This window comes from Hippichthys cyanospilos, chromosome 10, assembly GCF_059441005.1.
Source record: "Hippichthys cyanospilos isolate Australia breed blue-spotted pipefish chromosome 10, RoL_Hcya_1.0, whole genome shotgun sequence".
In the NCBI taxonomy this organism is placed as follows: domain Eukaryota; kingdom Metazoa; phylum Chordata; class Actinopteri; order Syngnathiformes; family Syngnathidae; genus Hippichthys; species Hippichthys cyanospilos.
The window spans coordinates 15351648-15362058 of record NC_142378.1 but is presented as its reverse complement, the minus strand read 5'-3'; the positions used below and the strand labels follow the sequence as shown (position 1 = coordinate 15362058).

The window sequence follows — 10411 nt, the reverse complement described above, 5'->3', positions numbered from 1 at the left end:
ACTGTGGGGGAATGGGAGTGTAGGAATCGAAGGGGGGAGAGCACTACTATCTTTCGAGCAATTTTTCACACCACAGCTTTGCAAAATGAAAAAATGAGTAGGAAAATAATCGAATGCGGGAAAGCAGGAAGGACCGAGCGAGGTGAGGTCAAAGATGGTCCAAAAGTAGAAAAGCAAAATAACCACATGTGCACTGGGGTCGTTTTCAACTTTGCCTCGACACATACTCGTAGACGCTGGTCTCACGGAGAGTGACGAATGGGCTGATTTGAAGAAGGCCTCCATAAGGCCCCCGAGGCACGGTAAGGCCTGGGTGACAAAGGGGGCCTCTACTCATCACTTGACCCCTCCTCAAATCTTTGGGAATGTGTTTTGCAGGCCCTCTCTTCTTGATGGAGCCTCTTACTTTCTCCGGAATGTGCCTTTGGCAAATCAACACCACTCACACACACGCATAGCCATACGCACGCGTGTGATTTCCCCATGGCTGCTTGGCTATCATAATGGACTGCAGTGGTGTATAGTATACAAAATACCCAGACAGGACTTCATTAGGCATATCAGTTCAGCGCCTGCTTAGCTTTATGTAAGGAAGAAAGAAAACTATCACATAGAGCTCGTGTTGTTCCTGCACTTTGCCTCACCACCTAACAAGAAGGCAATTAGCAATTGCTTCTCAACTAGCTTGTTTTTTTAGCCATACGTTGCGCTACATTCGTGTGCTCTTTTCATACTTGTCAAATAAAGGCTGACTGAAAAGCCTGTATCAAACGCACCTGTTTTTTCTGCTAGCTGCCGACATGAATTGTAAATCTTGCACCTCATTTAGGTGGGCTTCAAGCTACGGCACATCTTGGAGTCATTTTTCAGAAGAAAACAAAAAAACCTTTTTTCAAATCAGGCTTGGTTGTCATGTATACTCAAATGCGCAAAATGAAGCATACGATGTTACACATCAGTGATTTCTATTTAGCATGTGTACCTGTGTACCAGATATGCGCATCCCTCCATGTCACCATTAGAAAACGTTGCATGAAAAGACCGTGTTGAGACGTGATTGAAACATTATCTTATTTAGGATCAAATTAAATTACGTAACGATAATACATGCAAGGAAATTCAAAACCTTTCCACCAAATTTAATGATCTACTCTTCTCGCTCCTTCTGTGTAAGGTCCTCTGTTCATATGTAAACACAACAGAAGAAGTTCACCCTCAAGTTTTGGGCATACCTTGCTAAACTTACATTGGATTAAAAGTAGAAACAGACTTATTACAGGAAGTGATCCTGGAACTGAAGATTACATTTTGTGAGTGTAAACTGGATTACATTTGCTGTGTCTAGATCCCAGGATCCCAACATTGTTAACAACACAGCAGTATGTAAGCCTGTCTTCTGTTTGACTTTGTGCGAGAGGGTTGCATTATGCTTTATTTTCAACTCTTATTAGTTGTTATGTGCGTTTGTGTAAAGAAATGTCAATTAAGGCGAGGATCTTCATCTTGTTAACAGCTTTACTGCAGGATGTGCTAGCTAGCTAGTTGAATAAAAACATATTAGCGACAATGCACATCATCTGCTGATCAATTAATCAATCAATCAATCGAATTGTATTTGTATAGCCCGGTCTCAAAGGGCTTCACAGGTGAAAATTTCTTACATCTCTTACAGTTTCAACCTTTTGAAAATAGAGATGTTAAGGAGGGTATTTTTCTTTATTTATTTTTTTTATTTATATTGTTTTTTACGCAAAACTTTATTTTTCCGATATACAGGTCCTTTTGCCAGAGTGGGTCACATATCTTGTGAGAACTGAATTCATCGCATGATGAAACCTTTATGGATGCACATGCACACTGACTCACCTCAAAATGACCCCAGGGGTTTGATGGGACCAAAGTTACGAACAATTGGTCTCGGGAGAATTCATATTGGGACTGATGACAGTCCTTATTTTCTGAGCACTGTGTAGGTGATATTTGACCAAAGCTGTTTAAGTATAGGAAAGAAAAAAGAGGAAATTGTGAGGAAGAATTCCATCCCAATCCCTCCCTGGTCGCTAAGCAGTTGCGCAGTTACGAATATGATTCCTGCTAAACCATGATCATAAACCACACTTCTATGTTTTTTAGACCCTCTGAGAGATGGGTGGAAGGGTTCATTTAGTGACTTTTGACCCCTTGAGCGATCAGATGACCAGGACACTGCTGTGGAATGTTTCACCTTCACCCCTTTTCATTTTCTAATTTAAAAGTGTTAAACAGTTAAGGATTCTTGCAATTTTAAAAGCCTCCCCAGCACATCCAGAAGATGTACCATCTGGGTGCATTATCATGGTAACATAAGGAATTTGGATGCTTTCCATTCATAGTCTCTGGTACTTTGTGCTTTGAAGTGCCTTGATGACAGATTCAAAATTTAATTGTACCAGTTGCTTCGTCGGATGACACCAATAAATTGAAAGTTATTGGTAGTAGTACAGTATAATAGTTACTCCTTACTAGTTACAGTCCATATATGTATACATATATATAAATACATATATATATATATATATATACATATATATATATATATATATATATATATATATATATATATATATATATATATATATATATATATATATATATATATATATATTGTTGTTCGAAAGACGACTAATATGAGAATTAATTGCAGCATCTGCACTAAACACCATGTGGTAGTGCATCAAAATCAGACACAAAATGTTAAGCACCCAACTGCTTGCAAAACGCACTTGCAAAACTCCACTAAGGAGTCCCATAATTTCAGATGCGCAACACACAATTGAGGTGATAAGGAGAAACAACTATCAGAAAATCGCTATGTTGAGGATTGCTGCTTTAGTTCAATTATAGTTGAAGCTAACCGCAGGCCAAAGTGGTTTCATCACCAGATTATTATGTTCCATAATGCACGGACTACATTGAATGACCACTTTACCACACATTCATGGCTCTGGTGAGGATAAATATTTCAATTCATTGCAGTGTCCTACTGTTTAAAAATGTCTTTTTGCTGTTATAGTGCGATACATATTTCAACCCTTAAAATTGTCTCCAAATGAATATGATTGTAAAAACTAAAATGTTTTCTTTGTGCAGTGTGTACTGTGTTACAGTTTATGTTTTCTGTAAAAATGTTGAAGCAACTAACACCCTTTGTGAAAATGTGTATAATTCATAATTTAGTATAGGCATTGATTGCGATAAGCTTGTCCGTTTTTGGCATGCAACACTATTTGAATGAGAAATGAATTTGTCTGCAAGAGACATTCCGTTTTTGGAGGTCCCATTGTGGTCTTGTCAATATGAGCTCAGCAAATGAAGCAGGAAGCAAATTACGGTTCATTGCTGACAGCTGGGAGATAACAAAACACAGAACAACAGTCTCCATGTCCTCTTCGGAGAACAAACTTCGTATCGCGTTATAGGCCGCTTGCTGGATGGATCACAATTTGATGAAAAAGAAGAAAGAAGAAGCCACCTGTGAATATATCCAACATGAGAGGCCCAAGTCTCCTTTTAGGCTCACCTTTCACATATTTCCCGTCTTTCAAGCAGAACAAACCCTCATCCTGCCCTCACCGTGAAAAGGAGATTGCTCTCTTGCAGGATGGAGCGGGCTTGATGGGCAGCTTACCTCTGTGAAGGATTAGCCTTTCATTAAAAATGAAACAGTTCTGAGTGACATACCAATGGAGGTAGGGGGCGGGAGTCGTGTGTTCCCGAAGATCTGAGCCGCCGCTCCTCTTGTTCCCTCTCCCTCCATTTTTCACTTTCACCTTCTTGCTCCGCGCTCATCTTCTCCCCTCTCGCACGGTCTGGCTCTTATCGTGGTGGCGGCCCACAACAGGCCAATCTGTCCTCAGTGTGTCAAGAGATGTGCGCTGAAGTCCTCAGAAGAGCTGCCAAGTACAGCAGGCTGGAGGGTGGGAAACAAAAGACCCTCAAAAGCACATCAGAGAGCTTTTTATCTTTGTAAAATGTCTTTAATAGCTTGCCTATTGGAGGATGCTGCATGCAAGGAATTTCTCCAGGGTCACCGAACAAAGACTCCTGGCTATTAATGTGACACGGCACTCCGTCCGTTTACTGTATATCAGCTGAGTGAGTAATGTGCTTTGGAGAAAATTAGCTGTACTGAGGCCCTTTCCGTGATGCATTTCATGTACATGAACACAATACTGTTTTTGACTGAAAGCAAAAACAATGTTCTTTGGGTCATTTGTTAATACGTAAACTGTGTTTTAATCCTTGAAATGCTATTCTTTTAGAGAAAACAAGGTGATATGAGTGGTGCGTTTTTAAGTTGGACGTGCACGGAAAGTCAAGTCCGTAAATACTGGTACATGGACACAATTCTCATCTTGGAGTTGAAAAAATAAAAAGTCTTTTAATTGCGGACATTCATCTTCAATTTGATGGGTATTTACACCCAAAGCAGGCGAACACTGTAGGAAATTACAAAAAATGTGTCCTTGACCAAAAGTAATGGGACAAAAACACTGACCTTTTGATACTTGAAGCAGCATTTTAGGGACCGTGTGTTCAATTAGTAAGTTATTTGTTTTAAAAATGCACTATAAATTTAAAGAAATGTGTTCTATCACAACAACGTTTAATTTATGTAATCATAGGTCTGGTCATCAGTAATTATACAGTACTACATGGGAAGTGCCTATAACATCGAGGCTGTCTTGTTTCTTTTAGCTACGTAAAGCTGAAGGACACAAGCTTTGAAAAAGTAATTTGCATCACTTTGGATGTTGCTCCGCATCTTGTGTGCAGCCGAACGAGTTTCTTGTTTGTACAACAGGATCGAAATATTATTAAAAAATAAATATTGTGCATTGTAATCAATGGAGTATTGTCTTTATGAGACACCGCAGCGTTTGCTCCACGCGCATGCTACACTCAGCTCCTGTAAAGAAATTTCAGTTTTGTTAATCATGGCATCACCATATGGACAAAATTTGTAACATTTTGAGTAATAGAAGATGAATTTTACGGTGGGGACCACCATGAATGGCACTATTCAACTAATTCTAAGTTAATTTCATCAGTCAAAATGTTATGTTAAAACGTTCATTAGTATTGCTTTAATGCAAATCGTTTTCAGGAAACTACAAGATGAAGTATGGAATGAATTGACGCCATGGCCCAATGCCTCCCATATCTTTAATACTGGACGTAAAACGCTTTCCCAACAGTGACGATATGTTTTACAAAACAACAACAACAAAACATGCGAAAGAAAGACTGAAAAATTGACTTCATTGCATTCACACTTTATTTCTTTCATATCCAATATAAAACATACAGCACATTAGTGATTTATATACAGGAAAGTTTGTCACATTACAATGATAATCACATAGAGTAACCCCATTTTTCTCTTGTCGGTCTTTCCAAAAAATTTCCCTAACTTTACTTTGGGAGTAATAATGACCTCTGCCACCTGAAGCACCAAAATGGCACTTTTTTTTAATGTTTTCATATCCCTCAGTTTACGTCTCAACCAAATGTTGATCTCACTTTTTTAGAAGCTTACTGTAAAGGGGAAAGTTTGTGACTGTGAAAGTTCCAAACAAAGGCCATGTGTTTGTACGGTGGGATGCTTGACTTGCAGCCGTGATAGCAACTTAAAGGTCAGCAGAGATTAAGGGAAGACAAGTGAGGAAGATCTGGTTTCACGCGCAGGTGGCTTTCAAGGATGTTTACCTAAAGAGGCCGTATCTACTCTCTCCCAATTTAGAATCAACCCAAGATTCTGGCCAGTTCACTTTGGCAATCAGTCAAATCCACACTATGATCATTCAAAAACATTTACTTGTGGTTAACATTTTATTTCTGTGTGATGAAACCTAACCGATCCATTTAATTCCCATTTTCGGTGCGTTATATAAAGATGATGGCGCCCTCACTGTACTATACATGTGACAATAATTCTCTACAATCTGAAACTTGGAAATTCCACCATGATAATTAAAATAGGTTGAAATAACGTATTTTCTAACACCACACAGATTATTGGTGGAATCATTAATCCGCAGAATCATAAATAAGATCATAGTACATTTTAAGGTGTCACATAATTGGCTCCATAAATTCAAATTTAGCAAGTTATCCAACATGTTATTGTGGACAGGTCTATAGCCCTTCATTCTGTTGTGTAAAACTTCAAATTCCTGGCTCCTCCAGTCAGTCACGAGAGGTGATAAGAACTGTCAACAGAGACTCAAACAAGGTTAAAAATCATTATGCTGCTGAGAAGCCTCCGGCATTTAACTTGTCATGCTAACAGCCATGAGAGATCATAACACCTCACTGGAGAGAATAAGCCACAATGGCTGATTAAACAAGTTGGGGAAAAAAAACAAAAAAAAACTACAGTATAATCAAAGTACTGTCAAGTCTGTATTATCAATTGCACTAAATTTAGGGGATATACGATATATGGATTTCTAAATGTTGCTCATAAACATCTCCATTTTTTAAGAGGTGCAGAAAGTGCTGTCTTTCTTAATTGAATGATATAGGACGCTTAAATACAGCTGCATCCCAGGAATTTCCCTGAAGCTATAAAACAATTTGGGGAGATTCCCATAAGAGTCGGCAAGGGCAATTCCATGACTTGCCTATCTACACACACAAGGTTGGGCGATAAATAACACCGTATCTGTAAAGAGATGAGGGAAAAGGAATTGACCTTGATAACGTCCGACATGTTTTTTTTTTTTTAACTTACAACAATGACAAAGATTTAGCACACCACACATAAAAGAATGAACTTTATTATGATCTTAAATGACTCAGGATCAATGCAAAGTAATATTTTATTTCATTTGGGGATGCTTTTCTTGTGCCATTGTCCCTCCAGAGGACAAAAATATTTGAAAATACAGTTGTATACCGATACTTGCACAATACTGAAAGATATCTTGAGAACAGAGCCAGCAGATGCCAATTTAGAAAGTCAACTCTAAAGGCAATCTTGAGTTAAACTGGCTGCAATGATATTGAATTGAGTGATTTTTGCAGTTTGCATTTAGTTACCCACATTTGTGTGTGTTGCCCCAGGAATAAAACCAGCAATCACTTATGAGATTACAATATAATTTCATGAATGTTAGGGCATTCGTTCTCTGATAACTCATCTATTATTGCTACCATTTTAAAGGCATAATTTGTGCAAGAGTTGTATTGGACAATATTAATGAGTGAAATTACAAGTTGGGTTCGATCAACTTTAAAAGTCATGCTGTACATTATGTATGTATTTGTATACGTAGCTAGTCCTCTGAAAGAAAAATGGAAGAAACGCATCTCTATTGTGGCAACATAGTGACAGTGACAAACAAATAAGCTTACATTAGAAAATTGTGGTTTTACACATAAATACTGATTACAAAGGCAGATGAGAGATGGCCTTATTTGATGTCAGTAAAGCTTTTGACCATGCGACGTTCAGTACCGTAAAAAAAAATATCACAACGCCGAGAATGCTGAACACAGCTCGCTCCACCAGAGACAATGTCAACTATATTACACAGGATAACAAAAATAACAGCTTTATCATACATTGTACAGCTTAAATTGTACCATTCGTCCAGCGCATTAAAATGTGTACAGGTAGCTTGATGGGGAGAAAAGCAACTACAAGTCAACACTATGAGGTCAGAAGCACTTAAATACACCACGGGAATACACACAAAAAATATATACTCCAAATACATTTATATTACTATATACATATCCGTATAGGTTAAATACTGACTACTGTGTACTCAATTCATCACTGGATTACTAAAAACATCCGTCGTCTATTTTGGCAGCACGTTTAGCTGCTTTCACCATTTTGTCAGAGAGTTGAGAGAGCATGAAGCACGACCGATAAATAGTTGGCTGTGTGTTTATGTACCTCGATATGCGTTACAGAGACTTGGATGCGAACACAAATGTTAAGGACTTCTACATGGCTGCATTAAATTGAGTGGTGGGGAATTGGACTCAATAAATAATTGGGATTTTATTTATTTATAATTGTCTTCAGAGCTTATTTTCTTCATGGAAAGACGTGGGGATTCAGGATCAATTAATAAATAGACATGTTCATGCTGAGAAAAGAGATATTTCCAACAAGTACTGCCGCCATTTGGCATGAAGGCAATTTATCCATTTAGTTCCAAATGTAAGTATTTTTGAGGTCATCTATACTAACCAATGTTTCCACATTCACATTTGGGATTACAACTGTATGTATGCTGGCTTTGGTCGTTCAATGATGGTTTTGAGACCCTTATTTTGGGCAAGTGCAATTTTAGCTGAATGGAATCACTTATCACAACGATAAACCTGAAAAAGTATGCTAAAAGGGACATTTCAAAAGGTAAAATCATTCAAGAGATTCTATGAAACATAGGAAAAAACAACAAGGCCTGCTCGCTAATTGGCGGCTTCAGCATATTTTCCTCAATGGGTAAAATGACAACGCAATGTTTTCCTTTCTGGTTATTTGTTTGATCGGCACATTTTTAATAACCCAATTGCCTATTTTGGTTTGAAAGTAATACTTAATGAAAGTTCATCTGAAATTCTTTCCTACTGTTGACATCATGTGGAAGTGGGCCACAATAAATGTTTCTTCAGAAGCCGGCTCGGAAAAAAAGCTTGATGTGTTAGTTTGAAACCAATACATTATATAAACTGGATGTGTGCTCTAAATCCTGTCAGCAACTGTGTCTTCTTATACTACTTTGGTGATTTATGGATTCAGACACAGAAATACGATATTATGCAGCCTTTTATTTCAAAGCATCCAAGTCTTCATAGCATGAAGAGGGAATTTTGCATGCGGCAAACAACCTTTAACACAATTAAGGCACCTTTCAGACCCCAGAGGGGTCAATGGGTTCTTCTAATAAGAAGAAAAGCATTGAGGCGGAACATGAAACAGGAGCCTAAAGGACAACATCAAGATGAAGGTCGCGGTGAGAGTAAAAGAAAAACACAAAGGAATGTACGTGGGAAAGAAGTGCCCTGTTAAAAGGTGACCATTTAAAATGATTTCCCAGTTTTGATGATGTCATCTCACAAAGTTACGCCCTCCTCGCGCGTTTGCGAGAGGAATTTAGTACCCGACGTTGAGTTTGTTCTTATTGAGTTCTCTTTCTAGGTTCCCTATGAGAGTGTCGATGCTCTCCTGAAGGTCTCTCAAGTTCACCCTGTTGCTCAGCACCGGGCTGATGTCCTGGATCTTCATGTAAGCCTGGTACGTGTGCTCCTTGTGCAGCCGTGGAGGCAAAATGTGCTCGCACACACTTTCCTTCACCCCCTCTTCCTCTTCTGACCCTTGCCCATTGCTGGAAGTGTCATTCTCCTCCTGCTTTGCCTCCTCCACCGCCTCCTCATTTTCATGCTCGTCGTTCGGTTGCTCCTCTTTTGCCGCATCCTCGCTTGGAATCTGATTTTGCTCGGGAGGATCCGGTAAAGGGCTCGCCACCTCCCTCACGGTGGCTTCTGTATCCTCGGGCTTTTTAAGCCCCTCGTCCGTGTCCGTATCCTCAGAGGGCACGTCGTCGTAGTCGGCCTCCTCTTTGCTCTGAGGGAGCAGAAGCATCTCGGAGGGGAAGTAGCTGTCGCCGCAGCCGCTCCAGTCGCCCGCGTAGCGGTTGCTCGGGCTGTCCAATCGGCCCGCTTTGGGCCGCAGAACACCTGCCATCTCCGCTTCGGTGAAGTTCAACACCTGGGGGCGCTCTTTTCTCCGCCGTAGGGGAGGGGCCGTAACGGAGTCTGAGCCTTCAAAGGAAGACGGCTGATTATGAGGGTCCGTCACTGTGAAGGAGAAAGATAACAAATAAGCCTTAGTCCATCAGACAGGGATGAATCCATTCAAATGTGCACTCGCCAGGCAATTTTTTCAGAGTGAGTTTGGACCATACTAGAGTGTAAAAATATTATCTCTTTACAAATATAATAATGCTCTGCTGTGATTAGGGCTGCAACTAATTTTAATAATTGATAAATACTTTGATTGTTTGGTCTTTTAAACAAGTATCTGATTTTAAAAACATATTTTAACTTACATGCCCTTATTAACACATTCAGTGCCATGGATGAGAATTCTCGCCTTTCGATATCGTGATAACAAAAATAAATAATAAAATTCTGGTCAAATATGTTTTTTTAATAGAGAAAAGCTGATAAACATGACTAATGCTTACCTGATATAAGTCAATTGAGGATTGTAGTGCTAACTGTGACCATTGGATGGCAGTGTTTCTACACTTACAACACAGCTATTACCTTCATCAATTCTAACTAAAGAATGGAAGTCAATCTTTCATATGGCAGCACCCATATTTACATAGACGTAGACATAGCC

At 39.2% G+C, this 10411-nt stretch overlaps 1 protein-coding gene across 2 annotated transcripts in view; it reads right to left on the bottom strand.

The window, feature by feature from the left end:
* Positions 1-5294: 5294 nt before the first annotated feature.
* syde2 (synapse defective 1, Rho GTPase, homolog 2 (C. elegans)) overlaps positions 5295-10411 on the bottom strand; it is a 54567-nt gene continuing 49450 nt past the window's right edge. For both annotated transcript variants that reach the window (XM_088426106.1, XM_088426107.1), the window contains exon 8: positions 5295-9861. In XM_088426106.1, coding sequence (XP_088282232.1) covers positions 9158-9861 — 704 coding nt within the window. In that variant the 3' untranslated portion in view covers positions 5295-9157. The remainder of the gene's footprint in view (positions 9862-10411) is intronic.